The sequence below is a fragment of the Sceloporus occidentalis genome, unplaced genomic scaffold (genome assembly GCF_023333645.1).
Source record: "Sceloporus occidentalis isolate IW3139 unplaced genomic scaffold, rSceOcc1.0.p SCAF_56, whole genome shotgun sequence".
In the NCBI taxonomy this organism is placed as follows: Eukaryota; Metazoa; Chordata; class Lepidosauria; order Squamata; family Phrynosomatidae; genus Sceloporus; species Sceloporus occidentalis.
In genome coordinates this window covers 90,778-112,065 of record NW_028317036.1, presented here as the reverse complement: position 1 = coordinate 112,065, position 21,288 = coordinate 90,778, and the positions used below count along the sequence as shown (strand labels likewise).

The 21,288-nt window shown below is 38.8% G+C and overlaps 1 protein-coding gene across 1 annotated transcript in view; it reads left to right on the top strand.

The window, feature by feature from the left end:
* Window positions 1–21,288, top strand: part of LOC149287782 (dystrobrevin alpha-like) — a gene marked incomplete at its 3' end in the record, with an annotated part of 113,883 nt that overhangs the window by 2,041 nt on the left and 90,554 nt on the right. The window contains exons 2-9 of the mRNA XM_089492378.1: window positions 930–1,010; window positions 10,427–10,640; window positions 11,099–11,184; window positions 12,071–12,225; window positions 13,972–14,077; window positions 16,369–16,535; window positions 17,231–17,355; window positions 20,484–20,567. Of these exons, the coding sequence (XP_089348504.1) occupies window positions 930–1,010; window positions 10,427–10,640; window positions 11,099–11,184; window positions 12,071–12,225; window positions 13,972–14,077; window positions 16,369–16,535; window positions 17,231–17,355; window positions 20,484–20,567 (1,018 nt within the window). The remainder of the gene's footprint in view (window positions 1–929; window positions 1,011–10,426; window positions 10,641–11,098; window positions 11,185–12,070; window positions 12,226–13,971; window positions 14,078–16,368; window positions 16,536–17,230; window positions 17,356–20,483; window positions 20,568–21,288) is intronic.

Below are 21,288 nucleotides of genomic sequence, written 5' to 3'. Positions count from 1 at the left end.
GCATTTAGGGGGTTAAAAGGCATATTATGGGGCAGAGTGGCATATAGGGAGGTATAAGGCATTTCAGGAGGCAGAGTGCTCTATTAAATGCCCCCTTAAAGCCACTCTGCCTCCTGAAATGCCTCTTATACCTCCCTATATGCCACTCTGCCCCATAATATGCCTTTTAACCCACTAAGTGCCAGAGTGGCATACAGGGGTATAAGGCATTCCAGAAATGCCCTATGCCCCCATTTAACACACACACAAGCACACACACACAATTCCAATTGCCTGCTGTATTGCCGGGGCAGCGGGTTGACGTCTCCTTCCTCTGCAGCCGGAAGGAGGTGGAGTTGGCAGCGGGGGTTTGTCTGCGTCCGTCGCGGATACCTTCCCCGGCTGTCAGAGCATTTGCTCTGGAAAAAACCTCGTCTTATAATCGAGCAAATACGGTAAATAATTATAGAAGAAAATGATGTGTGGAGGGAGGTGGCGCGAGGAACCGGGGAGGGGGAATAACATGATCACTATTTTCTTTGAGTGATCTATTATTCAGTTAAGTAAATTCTCCCACTGCAGGAAAATGTCTCTTTGTTGAAACATTGAGTTGGTGATACAGAATTGGTTCCTTAATGTTAACCAACCACATTTTTTATTGACGGACTCTTATTAAACAAGTAATAAACTCTTAAAATCATGCTGCAGACATACTTTTATAAACCAGATGCAGAGCCCAGTACCAGTTCTACTTTGCATTAAGACTGCATCACATGCCATTCCAGTAATTATTTTATACAGGTGCTACTATGTATTTGTATACATATTTTAACATTACAATTATTGTTTGTTTTTAAATAGAGCTGCTATATGCTACAGCTGTCACCAGTGATTATACTTTATAGTTTACTATATGTATAATCCAGTCATCTGCACTGTGTTTTTACCAGGAGCTCAAGATTTGGATCGAATTCGCTTGTCTACATACCGGACAGCATGTAAAATCCGATTTGTACAGAAGAAATGCAACTGTAAGTAAGAACTGAATTTCTCCAAGTATTTATATACTGTATCATAACTTTACCCAAAATTGCATCTAGGTTCAGGATTGGCCCAGCTGTGCCTTGTTCATACTGTTCACATGAACGCGTGTCAGACAAGCTAGGCTGCTGGTATCAACCAAGAAGAGTGTTTTATAGCATATAATGGAGTGAGCGCTAATATAGAGAACAGGATAGTATATGAAAGTAACTTATTTTTCATATAAAATACACAATCAGTGTAATGTTTAAAAAAACAATTTTTAGTGTCATAACATAATGGTAGATTTAAAGATCTGATGCGTTTTACCAAATGTGAGTAATGTCGGCGGTAAACGGATAAAAGGATGATGCACACGACTGGCCCAAATAGTGTGGGCTACAGACCTCTGATGCAAATTTGTTATTAGCCATCTGATTGTGTATTTAATATAAAAAAAATATACCTATTTGGTAGGCCTCCTTTTACACATTTGTATTATTTGAGTTTGGGTCTAGCTTAGCGCACCAACATTTTTTCTTTTCCCTGTTTGCACATATTTGAGGTTGTTGGCTCCTCATCAGTCTGGTTGCAGCTTGCTGTCTAGGGGTTAATTGGGAGGAGGTTAAATTGCACCTCCCCCAACACATTAATAAGGTTTTGGTAGCCGTATAAACTGCTTTGTGTGCCCGCTATGTAGGAGGTGAGAGTAGGATTTCACCCTATTGAGAGTGTGCCTCGACGTGGCGGGTGAGCTTAATTATGCTTTGGCCAATTCATACAACCAAAACCTCTCATTTATATTATGTTTATATATTTGTTGCCAACTTTATTAGGGTGAGAAGCGGAGACAGTTTTTTATATATATTTCTCTCCTTTTTCCTCCACTGGTACAGTCTTATACAAAAATCTTTAAGAGAAGTGTTTTAGTCTCAAGGAAGGTCCTGGGTTTGTATTACAACAATCCAAGCCCAATATATAGTATTTGGGGTCTCTTGGTACTTTATGGAACATGTCTGTTGGAGTATATATTGTCATTTCATTGGGCCTATTTTTGTAGCTTTGATGTAGTAGGACAAAATAAAAAATGGATTTTGCTATAACAGTGTTGCAAAACAGCAAATATGTTCATAAAGTAAGATGCAGAGTCAGGACCTTAGACGATTGGTTTACATCTGAAGAAGGGATCCTTGAGGTCTTGAAAGCTAAAGATACTCTTTATATGAATATGTTGGTTAACTGAAAGTTTACATCTACATAATTCATGAATGACGGATCTCCTGTTCCCAAGAATGACTACACCATCAAACTAACTTTATAGTTGACAATATTGACGTTTATATGTAAAATTATATTACATATTACATTTAATTAATGCCTTTTGTGGATCTCCTGGGTGGCACCCTAAGTGAAAAGATGAGTCCAGACATGGACCTTGTTGCTCTCTTGTGCTTAAAGGGATACCAACGAACCCCACCACGGTTGAACTGTACGTCTGGGGTTGTTTTCTCATGCAGAGGAAGTTTGCTTCTCGTTTCGGTTCCGGAACGCCCTTGTGAAAGCATCAGACCGATTTTCCTCTGTAATGGCGCAAGAGACCTGAAACTTGAGATGCGCCATAGGACGTGTTATGGAGCAGCTGTCCGTTCTTTTGAGTTCATCTCAAACTTGCTTTGTATTATATTGCGTTTAGCTGCATTAATTAATGGGTTTAGTAGTTACCCCTGTATTGATCAATACTGGCCGAGTTTTTATTTTAGTACTTCTCTATCACCATTCATTTCCAGCCATCTTTGAAATCCTGCTTAACTCCCTGCAAATTTGATAATCTCTGGCCTCATATGAGAATTATAGTTTCCGTGAAATGAGTATGCACACTGACATCTACTGGTTAGTGAGAAACCTATTGGGATACCCACATTATCCATCATAGGTTAAAAAAAATAATTCTCCTGGCTGTATATCTGGCTCAAAGGAGTGTTTGAATCCACAGTGTGATTGATGTGCGAGCTGCAGGAGGGAATCACATTTTCATCGCCATTGTTGCGTGTCTTAATTTGCATTCTCAATTTAGACGATTTGCCCTGACTTGATGAATCACTGGTTCTCTCGGTTGGTATCATTACATAAGACGGTGCTCTTCATTAGTCTCATGAGTGTTCTTCGTAAAAGGTAAAGTGCGGGGAGCGCACTGATCAGTTGTGATTATTATACTATCTGTGTAGTGAATGAAACGGTGCTTTGGGGCATTGTGTTTCACAATAAACATGTTTGGTGCTTGCAAACCTTTTTTATTGCCAAACCGTGAGTATTTTGGTATCTGCATTCAGTGCCACACAAACCTACCATGAAGGTTATTTTATGAAGGCAAAACTGGGGCTTCATTGCCTTGCATTCTTTAAAGTAACCCATCGTAGATGATGGTGATAATTTTATATTGGCGAATACTGGACATTCACCCCTGAAAGTAGTGCTGATGAAGACTTTTCCATCTCCCAAAAATAGATTGCAAATGGCGAGGCCAGTGCTTTCTTCCTCCTGTGCTGGTTAATGCACGCAGCTGCTCAGAGCCTTAAGGGCAGATGTGATAAAGAAGCACTTTAGACACATCCGCCTGTTCTGCCAGCTTCGTATTTAGTGTTACCTTTGATGGAGTATGTGTGAATTGTCCCCCAGATATTTAGCATTGAAGCATGTTGTGTGCAATAGAGGATCACTAAAATATACTTAATATAAAGGTAGCGTCACAAATGCCATACATAGCATACTTGGGTAATGACGTATTCCATGTCTGGTTATGCTTGGTAGGAATTTAAGGAAAATTGGATGCATCTTATAATCCTCTCATACTAAGAAATTCAGTAACAGTGATCAGATCTGTCTAGTTCTAAAGGAACACTACAGGCTTCAATGTTCCTTAATGCTTATGACACTGTAAGCTGCATGTGGCCACCTTGCAAATGTATGAAGGGATTTCTGCACAATCCCCCATATACATTTCCCCACCCCCCCGGCTATTTGACTTGCAGAAAATGTGTTCATCTTAATACACCAGTCGGCATCCGTGTTGTCTTAGCAAGTCTTCAAGAGGTTATAACAATACCCCACATGTGATTTGGATGGGAGCGTCCTGGGACACTGGAATGTTTGTTTAGACCAATTTGGAATTATATGATTATACAGTGACTAAAAGATGAGATGCAAGGGCTCAGTGACATTTTAGCCTCGGCGGCAGGTCCCAGTGTCCGCGGTCCAAACTGGGGGCAGTATCCCGCTGCTCAGTGGGCTGGTTACAGAGAAGATCTTTGATCTCCTCAACCAGCCCATTCACACTATGGAGGATGTGCCCATAGTCTGCGTGATGTTATATATCCAGTATGAGGTTCTATAGTAAGCTGTTTGCTTATTTCACACCTGCAAAAGTCATAACTTATAAATTATAATGTTGCTGAATGTTGCTTCCAGAAATAAGTAATTAGATTCTAAATGGAGGAGTCTATTTTGTGAAAGTTTCAGTTAGCTTTGCCTTTTGGTGAATATTGCGTCTACCAGCTATTCATTGATATGATGATGTTGGCACATTTTAATATGATCTTTTTTTTAAGACATCACATGAGTGTCTAGACATGGGTGTGACTGAAGAGACCGAGACTTTCACAGACAAAGGGTAACTTAGGATGCATGTGTAGATCCCTGCAGGATGTCTAATTACCTGGATTTAGTGGTCCCTCTGCCCGCTTAGATGAGTTTTGTAACTGTAGAAGTTAAACTTTTTACTGAGTTATCAACCACCTATTTTGTCACTATGTTCCCTAGACATTTTTACACAGTGTTGTAATAAAACAGTATCTGTTTTTACCAAGTCTCTTCTGGTTATTGGGAGGGATTCTTTGCAAAGGGGAATACTAACTCCTCCCGATCTATGAAGGAAGAGGGCCCCTCAAAGAGCAGCGGTGCTCAACCTGGATCGAGGCTAAGGGATAACCAGTGAGGAAGGCCAGGAAACATAGTCCCAAAAAGGGTTCGGTACAACCTTCTCGGTACCGTCACAGTGTTTTCTGCAGGACACATGGGGAACAGCTGTCTTCACTTCTTCCCAAGCTTCTCTCACTTTTGGCTGAGGTTCATCCATTTCAAAAGCCTGCGTGCTTCACTCATTTTGTGTCTGTTCTCCTCCCATTAAGAAATGTTAGTGTTTATTTAACCCCTTGATGCCATAACATGCCAGGCACGTTGCGGAAAACCTCCCGTTGAAGACAATTGATGTTTCTGGGACGTCATGACTTTAGGCAGCAACAATTGCTTCTCTAAGTTCATTGCTGATGCCTTTCCTCTTGGCATTAGCAGCACCTGTCTGCTACTTAGCCATTGTGGCTTTATTTTTGTTGAACAAATCATGACACAGTGTAATATGTCAATTGTTGTCCATTTAAGGTTGTATTTACCTAATTTTTAGACTTGCTAAGGGACAGATGATTGATATTATGTCCTGATGTGTGATAGAATTTAAAGAGGATGTACTTTTTTTTCACACGACTGTACCAGGAGCTGTAAATTCATACTTGTAATATGTGTGGGAAAAATGCAAAAAAAAATAATTACCACCACATGGTTTGATATAATCTAGTAGCATAATTAGTGCACAGAAAGAGTTAAATAACCTGGGGTGTCTAGTTTTCAAACATATATGTTTTGAACTGACCAGCTTCAAATGTGTCCCAAATAGGACATGAGGCAGTATGACCAGATTTGGAAAAAACATGGTTTTGAAATAGCAATATGTTACTTGTACTTATTGCCCTATAACTCGCAAAAAACATTAAAAACACTGGGTATTCCTAAACTCAGGACAAATATTGGAATCTATTTAGCTGCTTTTTCATTAGCTTTTGTAGATCAGTAAAATACTTTTCAAATGAAAGCTCAACTCTGTCCTGCATCACAGTGAAAGTGGCTGTGCAGAGCATTTGTCTCTGCAAAGTCATTAACATAAAAGCTACTGGAAAGTTAGATTTGACTTAAAGGAAGAGTCATATAAAATTACATAGTTGTTAATTTAAAATAAAGCTAATTATTGCTGCTCTTCAGTGGACACACCAGTTAGAGGTAGATGCTCAGTACAATAAGAGGTGTCAACCGAAGCTCAGGATGCATGTTACTCCAGATGCTCTGGGCATCTGTTTTATTGTCTTCCCTGTAATGGACCTGTCTCATGAGGCAGAACTTGGGGAGAGACTAGGATTTTACATCTGGAAACAGTGATTTGAGGCATCTGCCATGACCAGTGAAACAACGCTTATTATTTAGTGTACATATTTTGTTGAGTAAAGATTCATTTATGCAAAATGCACTTATTAATATTGACATACAAAGGGTAAGACCGCTTCTGTTTTTTGGTGTAGATTTGCACCTAAAATAGTATACTCAATAGAAACCCCAAGCAGGGCTCACTATCCATCATGGATCAGGGTCCTTGGATAGTTTTTACCATTTAAAATAAAAGCAAAACAACTTATGAGCTGTGGGCATTGCCTCCCTTTATTTTAGGTATAAAATCTATATTATGGCTTTCATGGATTGTGCTAATTGTGTGGTCTTCTCATTAGGAGACAAAAAGCAAAATGCCTCGCAGGTCCAATAACAGTTATACTTCTTATACATTATTTTTCAAAGTTACATAATACATCACAAAATAAATAAATATTTAATTTTTCCCCACAAGGCCTGATTTCAAGAATGACCTTTGTAATAGCGACGGGCAGTCAATAACACCTGAGCCTTCTGATAGATCTCCTGTCCATCTAATGTTGTTCTTGTATTCCTAAAGAATATCTGTTATCAGTGTGTTCAGTTTATCTGTGTCAGACAGCTTTTTTGGGTCCTACATTCCCTTGTCATTCAATTATTGATGATGCATTTCTTTAGTTTGTTGGCTATCTTTCAATTCCACACTTCTGCAATTTACAGTGAACTACAGCTTCCACCATTCTTGCCTAGGCATGACTCTGCTTATACATTGTTGTGTTAACATTATGACTAATGTTGACTGTATAAATTTAACTAGTTTTAAATATATCTCCATGCTTTATTTCCTGTCGATACATTGAGATTTATTCAATAATGCATGTGTCGGCGGGAGAATTGTGGGTTCTTCTCCTTAAATTTGCTTTGTGTTAAGAAGAGCAACCCCAGTGATTTGTGACTTTATGCAGAAACATCCTTTCCTCTCAATGTTAAGTGAAAAAGTACTCCTATATTTAAATTGCAGTTTCATGGCATGCATTTAATCTACCAGTTATGGTTTTATGTTCTACAAACTGAACCACGGTTCTAGCCGGCCTTCAGTTTATTCTCAGATGATATACAAATTGGTTTGCGTGTCCATAGAAGCAGAATCCGTGACATTACCGCCCAGGCAGGCTGAAATAATGTGCTGTCCTTTCTAACTAAACCGTACAAATCTCCAGCAGCCCCAGTGAATGGAGCCGTGTGGAATGTGAAGCCCACTCGGTGAATGGCCACAATGGGCTATGACACAAATTACTGCCACTTAGTGCTGACTCTGAGGGGACGGAATTGTAGGGACATTTTGACCTAGACTCTAAAAGTGCAAACAGAAAATTCTTTAATCTGCATCTATTCCCAACAATTCTATGAGAGTATTAATGAAAATTTCTCTTCTTTTCACATACTTATTTTAAGAACAAATACTTCAGATGTGTGCTGTGTGTAACTGCATGGATTATGGATCAATGCGAGGGGATTAAAGCCCTTTGGTGTACCTTTTGTATATGTTTAGTAAATGATGTCATTAAGACTGAATCACAGGTTTTGTAAGGCTCGGCTTATGTGGGCACTGGCAGGTTAAGTGGATATCGGCTGGGCTGGACTGTACTAACTTCAACATTCATTTTTATATTTAAGGTCTGGCACCAGACAAAGCAGGTTTGAGGGACACGTCATAGGGAATTTTCACAGCATCCGAGCAACTTAGGTTGATTTATACAATAAAATATATATAGCTCCTGTTACTATGATATTGTTGCAGTTTAGTCCATTTTCTTACTGGGAATTTGGCCATTTTTTGTATTGTTGTAAGGTTATGTAGAAAATCTGTTGCTTGTATGAACATAATTAGGTGGCATTGCAGAGTGGTCCAGTGGTAGCGCAGTATTCTTTATGATTCCTGTGGCCTCACAATGTTCAGGGAAAAGGGGTTTTATTACTTTTATTAGAAGTGTCACTTGTCTTATGATGCCCGTTCTGTTGCATCAGAATGGATGGATGAGTGCAGAGTATCGGTGTATAACAAGGAGCATATATGCGTCATATATTTGTGTTCGGTGATCTATACATAGTTCACCATTTGCAGACAGAGGGGCGAGCTACACCTCGCGTTGCAAAGAATGGAAATCTCGCCCACCGATTTATTAAGTCAGGAGCGGCTGATGTAGGAAGTTTTCGGCTAATAATGACCTAGACATCCGTTTCAAAATGTAATGACTTGATCCCTGTAGTAATTTGGGCTAAATAGAAATAATGGCTTTAGTCTGTTAAGGCAAATACTAATTTTAGTTTATTGTTTTAATGCACATACCGCAGTGCATTCTATCACAGTGAGTAATTAGCACTTGGTCAATTTCCAGACTAAGTTATGATGCCTCTCGCAATTGCATTGTATAAAGAACCTGGCGTTTATTGCAGACACCCTGTTGAGGGTGAAGTTTTGAAATTGGATACTTTATTTCTAATCTGTTATTTTTATTTCATAAAAGCCATTTTTCCAGAACGCTTGTGAAGGAAATAATGGTGTTCTGCAATAATAACACATTAGCAAGGTACATTACTAATCTGCGTCTGTTTTCATAGCACAAACTCTGTGTACTAAAATATTGTAATAGTAACTAATAAGGTATGTATAAATGTCCAAACTTCTTAATCTTCCTTTTTGTTAATGTTAAACAGTATGTAATAAGTGTTTTATTTGCAACTTTGTAAGTAAGTAGTATGCTAACAATCTTTTGTTAAATACAGTACAAGGAAATATCTTGTTTTCTAGGTTATACGGAAAAAAAACAAAAAACAGTGGTGGGATTGTACTGTAGTAGATTTTTAATACATTTAGTGGGGAAAAAAACCCACAATATAAGAACTGGATATGAATTAAAAGCATTTGTAAATTCTACCTGTAATGTATAGTTACAATATGTTACCATTTCTTCGACGAATTGCCAATGCTTAGCCTTGCTTGTAGGAGATTCTTTGCAGGGTTAGGAACTTTTACAATTTATAGTAAAGGCAGTGAGCTGAATCGTTTCGTAAAAAAAACCTTCCATCCACCTGATTGTCACAGGCATTCTGGCCCTAGGACAGAGGGCAATAGCCACAGGATAAAAGGGAAGTCCTATGGATAAAAATATTATTCTTACCATGTGGTGTATACAGTAATGTAGTTTTAGCATTGACAAAAACCTGGTTTTACCTCTTTTTGTCCCGATAAACTTCCTTTATCTAAAGACCTTGAGGGTGCCATTGTTGCCAGTAGCATTATTTTGGATGGCTTTCCCTGGTCAAACACCACACTGAGCTGATTCTTTATAACAATGCTAATGCAACACCTTTCCTCCTTGGATCTTTCTTACAGGATCCAGCTGGGCGATTAAGGCTTAACCATTTTATTGTTTACCACACGCAGTGTGTTAAGGAGTCAGGAGTAAGAAGTAAGGGTCTTTGTGTAGTAGACTGGGCTTTGAAAAGATTATTATTCAACTTTAAAAAAAAAATGAAATGAAAAAGCACAATATTTTTGGAAATGTATTTATAATCTGATGCTATTAGTAAAAAAAAACATTTAGTGAAAGTTCCCATTTAGTGCTGAGCTGGCCTGCTCTAGGAGGCTGATGCTCAGCTTATGTGGCCATGCAATAGTAATAGGGTATATCACGCTTACGAGCAGGTGACGTATAATATTGTTATTGTTTACTTGGGAATTCTAACTACAAAATAAAAGAACATTGTTTAAAAGCAGAGTGTACCATGGCTGTATGTTCATCCTAGCCTGAGATTTCACACCAAAGCTCTGCAGAATAGTGTGGTGTGCAGGCAAGAGAGGAGTACCAGATTATGTTGTGTGCAGTGGAAGGGAAGAGCTGCCAGAGATCATGTTGTGGAGGGAGAAGAGGGCCTATCACATATTGTGTGTAGAGGAACGATCTGCCAGTTTGTGAGGCGTGCAGAGAGCAAAGGTACTGCCACATAGTGTTTTGTGCCAAGGGAGGTAGGATTAGAATAAGAAGGTAGTAAAGAAAAAGGGAGATAGTAAAAAGAACTTAATCAACAAGCAAAATCTATATTTTTGTGTTCAATTATCTTTAATCCACTATTTTTACCTATATTGTATTTAATGTATTGTTTTTTCCTAATGCAGTGCATCTGGTAGATATATGGAACATCATTGAGGCACTCAGAGAAAATTCCCTAAACAACCTGGACCCAAGTACTGAACTGAATGTGGCCCGTCTGGAAGCAGTGCTATCAACTATCTTTTACCAGTTAAATAAGAGAATGCCAACTACTCACCAGATCAACGTAGAGCAATCCATTGGCCTAACTTTAAATTTCCTGCTAGCAGCCTATGACCCGTAAGTGTAGATTCATCACACTTTTTTTATCTGTCTTTTTTGGAATCAAATATGTTCAGCAAAGCCTTTGAGATAGTGCTCCTAATCTCAGCTCATTACCTGTATAAAAGACACCTGGGAGCCAGACGTCTTACTGATTGATAGGGGATCAAATACTTATTTCACTGAGTAAAATGCAAATCAATTAATAAATTAAAATTAATTGGATTGTTGTTGTTGTTCTGTCTCTCAGTGTTCAAATAAATCTACCATTAAAATTATAGACTGATCATGTCTTTGTCAGTGGGCAAACATACAAAATCAGCAGGGGATCAAATCAAATTTTTTCTATTTGCTGCATATATATATATATATATATATATAATTTTATTTTATTTTTTTGTTGGGATGGTGTTGGAGGAAACCTATCTGGTTTTATACTGGAAAGTACATGTTTATTGATTGGTTTCTTTCTACAGGGAAGGACATGGGAAGATAACAGTCTTTGCTGTCAAAATGGCTTTGGCCACACTGTGTGGAGGGAAGATTATGGACAAACTGCGGTGTAAGTATAATATTGTGTTGTCCTGTACACTCCATTTCCATCAATCGATTATGGCATCGGTAGTGTGCTGACTAACACCGCACCAACAAGATTTTATGGCACGTAACCTGCATGGGAAATCTCAGCGATAACCTTCAAAGTGTCTGAAAGAGAATGCCCAGTGTAAGCTGGAAACACGGCTATATTCAATTTAATAAAATAAATAAATGAATAAATAAAAGTATTTCGCGAAACTTAACTCTCAAAACATGTGTGAGTAGGCAGCTATCTATTAAAAGGGAAGTTTTAGAGAACAAGCAAGTTTTGACATAAATGGAAAATAATTCCTTCCAAATGAATACACGTTTTAAAGTCTTAATTAATTAACAAAAAGGGAAGCAATAGGTGGATGGGGATGTTTTACCTCCAGCAGATTTATTACATATAAAACTAGATGCGAATGGGCAGCACGTAAGCCATGCCATCTGTATTCCGTGTAGTTTATATCCTCATGTGAATTGTGACAGATAGAAGTCTGACTTAATCGCAAGCAAAACGTACAAAGTAAACGGCTGGTTTTATTTTACAGCTAGCATAGATGGATGCACCTGGTGCCAATGAAAAAGTAATGCTTTCTGGCATCTCATACCTTTTGTGCAAATGCCCAATTATCTTGGTGAAATACTGTTGCCTCAGATACAAAGAAATATGAATATGCACCAAAGTCACATTTAAGAGGTTTATTTCCACTAGAATTGATCTTATTTTTTTCAACTCAAATAGCTGACCCCTTTGCTGCCGCTCGTGTTACTTGCAGTGCTCTACTACACATGGTACAAAACGAGGCCGACCATGAGGCAAAACCGGTTTGTTCAGCTGAAATTTGTCCTGCCTTATTATTTTTCAGATATTTTCTCGTTGATCTCTGATTCCAGCGGGATGATGATCCATACGCGATATGACCTCTTTCTGAGGGAGGTTCTCAAAATACCCACTGCAGTATTTGAAGGTCCCTCGTTTGGGTACACAGAACAGTCTGCCAGGTCTTGTTTTTCACAACAGGTGAGCTGGACCAAGCTACCAAGTCACAAGGAGGCTTTGTCCTTATGATGAATATATATATATATATATATATATATATATATATATATATATATATATATATATATATATATATATATATATAATATTGCTGCAATTATAATACACAGGATGCTTATTTTTAATATTAACATCAAGATTCTAAATAATAGCTCACCCCAAAAGAAAGGATTGGTTATATTTCTTTAACTTTGAAGCAAGTGCAATACATTAGTTGTTAAATGTAAGGAGCTATAACAATACAATACCAATGTAACATTAAAGATAAACGTAAAATTCTACTAAATGTAGCAGATTTTGGAGAATTTGAATAATCTGTATCTACTAAATCCTGCAAATAATGGAATGATTGAGTGCAACTATGAATCTGTGAAATCTGTGAATAGGTTGATCCACATTGGTAAAGAGAAGTTTTAAATGAGTGGTTTTCTCTACCATAATATATCTTCCTCTGTCGGGTGCCTGGCAGTGCATTCTATTGACGTATCTCTAAATGTTTTTTTTGGCATGTGTCAGTTTGTCTGACGTACTTATTAAATTGAGCTTTGATCGGCTGGAAGGTACAGAACAGTGATTTCATAAATCACAGTAATGAATCTAACAGGTGTTACGTATTATGTTAATGTGCCACACGCCTGCAGTGATTTAGATAGTTTGCTTTGCATCTAAAATGATGTTTTGAAAGCTCTAACCCCAAGGCTTGGTGTCATTATAATAAAAATCCTTAGGGAAAATGCTTCCTCTGTGTTTAGTACGTTCTTAGAACCAGACACAGCCTGTGTTTGTCGCCTTGTTTTATCTGTTTACTGCAGAACATTAAAAGAGATGTAATGTAAAAGTTAAAGAATGATTCCTTACTGCCTCTCCATCACAGAGTCTTTTATGATGTCATCTGTGATTTGCACGCTTTAAAAAGTGAAAAATATCCTTATACACTTCTGAACACAATTCAGTATCGTTTGTGTGTAACTCCACGATTCCTGTAGAGAGCTGTTTTTTCTTATGTCTTCAGGCTGTCAGCTTTCCAAACTCTTGAAACATATGTCTGTTTTTAAATACAAAGGATATTTGTCATTTTCTCCAAATATTAGTATCCCTCTTCCTTGTCAAATGAGTCCGGCAGACTGTAAGAGTGGAGTGTGGATGAGGGTGATAAGGTCGGCGTGGGAAATCAATGCTTGTCACCTTTTCATACAGACCTTACCTTACATAAAGGTGCTGCTTACTCTAAAAGGTGCTGTCCCACTTAGACAAAAGAAGCATTGTATCATGTAGTATGTTAAGCAAATAAACCCTGTATTCTTTATCAGAAGGTTCTATGACAAAAGCCATCAGTGCCTGTTCTATGAATGACGGCCACATTTATTTGTGCAATTGCACTTATCCCTTAACCATTTAGTTATATTCAAGGAAAAACAGCAGTTTTGCTAATATATATATATATATATATATATGTATGTATATATATATATATATGTATGTATATATATATATGTGTATGTATATATATATATATAGATGTGTATGTATGTGCTAAGTGTCGGTAGAATGTTCACTCCTGGGGTGTTTTACCAATATGTGATTGATTAGAATTAATAATGCTACTTATTTAGTAGAATGATGAGTCCATAAAGTAAAAATGTAGGCTGCCTACTATATGCATCTTGGCTTTGTTAGAAATAAACATTTTTATTTTTGTTTAAACAGAAAAACGTTACCTTAAATTCTTTCTTGGACATACTTATGTCTGACCCACCACCTCAGTGTCTTGTCTGGTTACCTCTTCTGCATCGACTGGCGAATGTAGAAAATGGTAAGTGACTGTATGAATATCTACCTAAATTATATATTTGTGAACATCATTCTGGATTAAAGGTGCAAAAACACTCCTCCATGTGTACTGGTTGTCACTACGGCATTCTTACACTTTACCTAGGATTTGACATCTTGCAGATTTCTAGAGCTGACAAGGTTGGTGCTGGTGAAAGAAATGGTCAGATGTAAAGAGGGATTTGGCAAAAGGCCTCCTCAGACAGCCCCTATCCTCTGTATCCCCAAAATAAGGGAAGAATGGTGCTGGAAGTCAGGGAAAAGAGATTTAAGTAATGAGAGACTTAGACCTTCCAGTAAATACAGTAATTATGAAGGTTCCTCCACTTGCATGCCTTTGCACTACTTGAAGACATATACACACACACATGCGTACAGAATATAATGTTGTCCAGTTATGTTAAACATTGCACCTTTAATAATTATCAGATACACCCCACTGCAATAATTTGTTCTATTTTTACCATGTATACAATCAAAATATAGTACATTAAATATTTGAAGATTAGTTCTAACCACACAAGATCACTTGTCATGGGGTAAATATGCGTCCAAGAATTTTTTTTGTTGGTAGTTATATCATAGATGTAATTCTCTATATTAGATATATGCATAGGTCAATAGGTATGCATATTACCGTATTTGCTCGATTATAAGACGACCCCCCAAAATCTGAATATTAATTTATGAAAAAAAAAGAAAGCATGAATATAAGACGACCCTATAGGAAAAGTTTTACCTGTAAATGTTAATTCATGTAAACTATGTGAACAATTTTTTTTAATAAAAGCTATGATTGAGAAAAATATTTTGGTTTTATTTCCTTTTTTTCCAATCTGCCCCCCCCCCCAGTTATGCACATCTTCCCTCTGGCTTGCCACTCTGCCCCAGAAATGCCTTATACCCCCTATATGCCACTGTGCCCCATGATATGCCTTTTGACCCCCTATGTGCCACTCTGCCTCCAGAATTGCCTTATACCCCTATATGCCACTCTGGCATTTAGGGGGTTAAAAGGCATATTATGGGGCAGAGTGGCATATAGGGAGGTATGGGGCATTTCAGGAGGCAGAGTGGCATATAGAGGGTTAAAAGGCAGTTCTGGAGGCAGAGTGGCATTAAGGGGGTTAAAAGGCATTTCACAGAGCACTCTGCCTCCAGAAATGCCTTATGCCCCCCATTTAACACTCCCTCCCCTTCCCTCCTCCAAACTTACCAGAGCTTCTGAGTCCCCGGTGCGGTTACTCTGTAAAAAAACTCGTCTTATAATCGAGCAAATACGGTATATTAGCAGCTAATATCTATGAGCTCCCCATGGAGGATATCAACCGTAGAGCAAGCGATATCTCTTGTGGAGGGGAATGAAGCCAATGAATATGCGTCTTGGCACAAACTCAGTGGCAAAAACATTTGAGGTTGTGGTTTCTCTGGCATATTTATGTCAAACCTAGTGTCAAAAAGGGTGCAACGGTTGAAGTAGCTCGATGTGCCTGATGTTCCCCAAGCCATGTGTCCAAATAAGTGAAAATTCCCAACCCAAAAAAGTTTATAAAAGAAACAGAAGATATATGAGCCGGTGCCAAGCTGGCTTAGACCCTCTCTACTCATCAGGTTTGTGGTCTTCCTCATTGACTTTCATGCTGTTCTGGCTTGGCTTAAACTGCACGTGGTTGGTTTAGACAACTCTAGCGCTCTAGCCTGCAACACATAATCATCTTGTTCTAGTCTGGGCTACTAGTCTGGTGTAGGATTCAGTCAGTTTGTATGCCATGACCGCAAGTCACATTCAGTCGGCATCTGAAAGCAATGGGTTTTACAGCCCCATGACAACCTAAGCAGAGGTTGAGGTGGTTGGGCTGATTCTGCATAGCACAGTGTTTTGTTATTCAGCTTCTATGGTTCCTGATATTTGGCCCACAGTGTGTACTGAAATGGCAGTCCCATAACCTAATCTCCTGTGAACTTTTATATGTCTATCTGAATCTGTGAGGTATTTAACCGGTGCGCGATACAATTGTCTTCAAGTAGTGGTACTTCCCAGTGACTATTTGTGGATAATTTTCTTCTTTACATCCGCATTGTAGAAACCTAGGATTGGAAAATGACTCCTATTACACTTATTAATTGACAAAAACGGCCCAAAGAGATGTGTATTTTAAGGATGTAGCTGACTGGGTGTGATGAGTGGATCCGAGGGGATCCAAGGGGTTCATGTTAAATCTGTATCATGGTTGCGCAGTAACGATATGTGCGCTCTGTGTTCTTCTCCCATAGTCTTCCACCCTGTCGAGTGTTCCTATTGCCACAGCGAGAGCATGATGGGCTTTCGCTACCGTTGCCAGCAGTGTCACAATTACCAGCTCTGTCAGGACTGCTTCTGGAGGGGGCATGCCAGCGGTTCCCATAGCAACCAGCACCAAATGAAAGAGTACACGTCATGGGTAAGAATAGGTTCTTCTCGCTCCAACTCGCAGAAGACAGGCACAAGGGAACAGAGTAACCTAAAAACACCGGGGACTGCACCGGGAGGGAGGCTTTACTGGAGACTTGTGTAGGTAGAGAGCGGGAACTCGCGTAAGTATGTAACATAGATGGAAGAGGGAGGGAGTTTCTCGAGTAGCTATATATTGCTTGTTTAAGTGCCCTTTTATCGAAACAGATCAGGAAGCTGGCTTTCGCACTTCCCTTCAAAAATATTTAACGGAGAAGATGATGTTCTTTGGTAACCCTGTCTTGCTTCACATTAGTGAAATGATGGGTTATGTGATGTTTTTCATTTTATTTTCCAGTCTGTTATGTTATCGTTCTGCCAGTGCGAGTCAGACTAAAATAACACGAACCGACGACATTAACACATGTTTATGTGACAAGTAACTTTCCATCAATAACCTCCAGGATACGTTACTTTATAGGTTTGATTTATTTAATCAGTGACTTTTTCTTATATATATATATATACACATAAATATTATTCGCAAACTTGTCTTAACCCTTTGCAAGCCAATTGAGGTCAACAACTCTCGTCTAGCGTTGTAATTGTCAAACTGAGCGGAACTTTTTGTGCGTTGGGCTTTTCTTTGGCAGGGCTCGGTCTTTGTCATGTACATTTATGCTGTGCCCCCCGTTGTTCCTGCAGAAATCCCCTGCCAAGAAGCTTACTAATGCACTTAGCAAGTCTTTAAGCTGCGCTTCCAGTCGTGAACCCTTACACCCAATGTTTCCAGACCAGCCTGAAAAACCTCTAAACCTGGCTCACATTGTGTAAGTAACAGCACTTGCTTTTAATAACCGTGTCAAGGGTTGAATGGCAACAAAATAAAAATTATTTCATAGGCGGTAGCAGGCAGGCTATTATTTTAAAGAGCAGGCGAGGTAATCAACCCGTTCTAACGGCGAGTACAGTAAAACCCGTAAATGAAATAGGCATTCAATGCAACCCTTATTTATCACTGAGAGCCCCTCTTACGGCATACAAAGGGATTATCAAACATGATATTGAGTTGAGTTCACTTTAATTTTAATTAGGGTGAGGACTTATCAAAGTTATTGCAGCTTATTAGTGTTCTTAACCTGAAAGTACTGCAATAAAACCAAGAGATCGGACCGAATCGAGTGAAAAACCTTCACACGCACTCAATGCTTTTACCTTCATCCAGGCAAGGCACAGATCATATTATGTCCAAAACCACTTTAGATTATAACGTGAATGTTCTATTTAGCTTAGAACATTATAATTTCAATACTTGTTTTGTGACCTCTTCTATGCCGTGGCTTTGATGAAACAAGCTGCACTTATCTATTGTACCCATTCTTTTGTGTTGCCAAGCAGAATTTGCACAGCCACCTTTTAAAAAAAAAAAAAAAAAAAAAAAAGTTATTTAATTATGGTTTTAGTTTTCTGAGAATTAAAAAAACACAGGCAATTTAGACTGGTGTATACAGACAGCTGCAACGTGGATGCCGTGTCTCAGGCCACGGCAATTAGTGAATGTGTTTGGGGATGGCAAGTGTCCCTCTCATCGGTCCACATGAAGTCTATAATATAATTCCTACTATTTATTGATTTATATAGTCCAATCATATATCTGGACTGTGTAACCAGCATGCTTTGGGGATTGGGGTTTCAACAAAATTACCATGCTAAGAAGATGTTTTTATCAAACCTGTAAAGGGAATCTGTCACTTCAAATACAAAACCGTGCCTAGATGGAGCATTTGTAACCAAGAGTTTTATATTTGATTGTGAAGTCCCTTGCGTGACATCCCATTGTGGCCCTATATGCAAATTATTGATCATCAAATACAACAGTTTGAATACAGTGCTCTTAAATATGATGTGTTTTTCTCTCTGCAGAGAATGACAGTAAATCCTGATATATTACTTTGTCCTCCAAGGAGGAGTTCTTAACATTTTCTGTATTCTTAATAGTTTGCATACTTAGAAGTATCTGACATTTCCTCCCCTCCAAAGGGAAATAATAAATTATAGTAATAAAGTATCAGCTGAACACATCTCCTGCATGGAAAATAGCTGGGCAAATATCAGGCAAAGGAAAAATGGAATGCCCCTTTGAGTTTAACCTGGACCCTGTTAGTGCTAATACATATCTGCACTTGGGTATTATTTTATATAGCGCCATCATATTCGTCAGCTCTGTACGATGGGTATATGCATGCATAGATATCTGGTACTAACAGAACAGGTATCAGAAAATGGCATTTTGGCACTGACCAAGCACAGTGTAAGTGGGCTCGATGGGGAGATTCCTGATCCCTATTGTGATCGACCCATTGAGCAGCTATACAGAGACAATCCTAATCCCCTAATATGGAAACCCACCCCTGGTTTTGATGCATAAGGGCTGCAGCCCTAGGCTTATTCTTCCTAGGCTAGTATACACTGCTAGACCTACTCTTCCTAGACTGGTATACACCAGTATATTACTTTACTTACACCTTAAAAAAATTAAAAGAATCAGACCTACGTAATTCTAAACCCTGGGTGCAGTATAGGATTCACAGCATTTCCCAGGAGCTGCATTTGTTCTGCTACCCTTACAAGTGTCCTTTCTGCTTGTATGTAACATAGCACGCAGCATACGTCGCTGTTAATATGTTCCTTCTGTTTTCTTATCGCTGCAAAAGGGACACCTGGTGAGTACTCGGTCCTGTGGCATTTTCTTTGTCACCAGAAGCACTGTGATGTGCGTCCCCATCCCCCTCCTGTCACATCGCCTAGAACACACTGTGATATGTAGCATCCGTCGTGCTCGGCACTCATTGTCATCTGCGCATTTAATATTCAATCTTTAGTTACTTATGGGAAAGGACATAGTGTCATTTCCATTGTAATATTGTAATCAACGGCATATGACATTAACTTACACCCTAGGCACGTGTAGAAATGCGGTAATGTGGTAAGTAACCCCTGTCAACATTCTGTACATGCGTAGCTAAAATATACATCCATGGTGGGTTTTTGGCAGGGGGATAGCTGTTCCTAAGTTAAAAATTAGCTGGTTTTTTTTATTATTATTGGGTTTCCTTGTTGGCCCTTAAAAGACCTTAGTTTAATACGTTAGCAATACCTTTTAGAACGGGAGAATAGAAGGTCTAAAATGGCAGCTATATATGTATGTAATCTGTTCATGTTTACCCCATTAGCAGTAAGAGGTCATACAATCCGTTACATGCTGTCTCTTGTCATGTGATTTCCACTCGGCACAGTTACAGTTCCAGGTGATGATTTTAAAGGGCACTCTTTTGGTAGTGCACTGCACCATTTTCTTATATTTCCTAAATGTTTGTTTCCATGTCCGCCGTACCTGCTGTGATTTAACTCCCAGTAATGTGCCAGTCACCTTGTCGCAGTCCTAAGATGTTCCTGTGTCGTCCCTCTCCTTGCATCCTGCAGTATCTTTGTATCTGTTGGTACCAAGTTACATAGTTATATAGGCTGATAAAAGACATGCGTCCATCAAGTTCATCCTTTCCTATATCTGTTAATTTTTTGCTGTTGATCAAAAAGAAGGCAAAAAAACCCAGTTTGGCTCTTTCCAATTCTGCACTAACAAGGGAATACATTCTTGACCCCAAAACGGCAGTCAGATTTCTCCTTGGATCAATAAGCTGTTTCCCCATAATTAAAGGAGCTTACGATCTATCGCAATGCACTGGTGGGTAATTATTGCTGTCCTTATCACATCATGCACCCAGAGGGTACAGCATGGCTCACATCTCAATGTGCGACTACCTCTAGTGCCATAGAAGCAAAGGGAAGGGGGTAGATATAGATCACGTACCCCATGTCCTTTTTCAACAGTAAGCAAAGTATATTGAAAATAACATTGTTTGCCTTAAAAGCCCTGTTTTGTTTTTTTTTTTAATAGGCCTCCCAGACCGGTTAACAGCATGAATGATACACTCTTCTCTCTCTCTGTGCCCTCCTCAGGTAGCCCATTCACAAACAAAATGTAAGTAATGGGGAAATCTTGCTGAATGTATGTGTGTAATTATGTGTTTGATGTGGTTATATCTGCTTGGTATGTAATGTATTGCACACTCTGGCCTCAGACTGAAACACAGCCAGCAGCCCTGAAACTGTGATTGTGAGAATAACTATTTGGTCTGGAATGCCATCGTTATTTTTCATTTAAGATATATACTCTGCCTAGGGGCACACTTTAACTGTACCTGGTTATTCCACTGAAGGCATTTCTCAAAACTGATGACTCTATAAAGGTCAATTATTCTTATTAATAACTTACTAAACAGACTGAGCCTTGCACTCAGTGACTGGGAGATAAATTGTGTGTGTGTGTATTTATATATATATGTGTATGTGTGTGTATGTAAAGGTTTCTATATCTATCTCAATCTATCTTAAACAGGCCTTTGTTGGGTTTACACTACTACAGTCTGTGTGTAAAGTGTTAGAGCAAGTTGGTGTGTGTATTATATATATATTAGTGTGTGAGTGTGTATGTCAGCATATAGTGTTTGAGTGTCTGTGTGTTAGTGTTTGAGAGCATATGAGGTTTACATGTGCATGTTTGTTACTGTATGGTGTTAGCATGTGTTCGTGTTTTGTGTGTGTCAGCATATGGTGTTATCTTCATTGTGTGTCAGTGTGTGGTGGTGGAGTGTCGGGTGAGTGTAGGGTTAGTGACAAGGAGGGACAGGAGAAAGAATGTG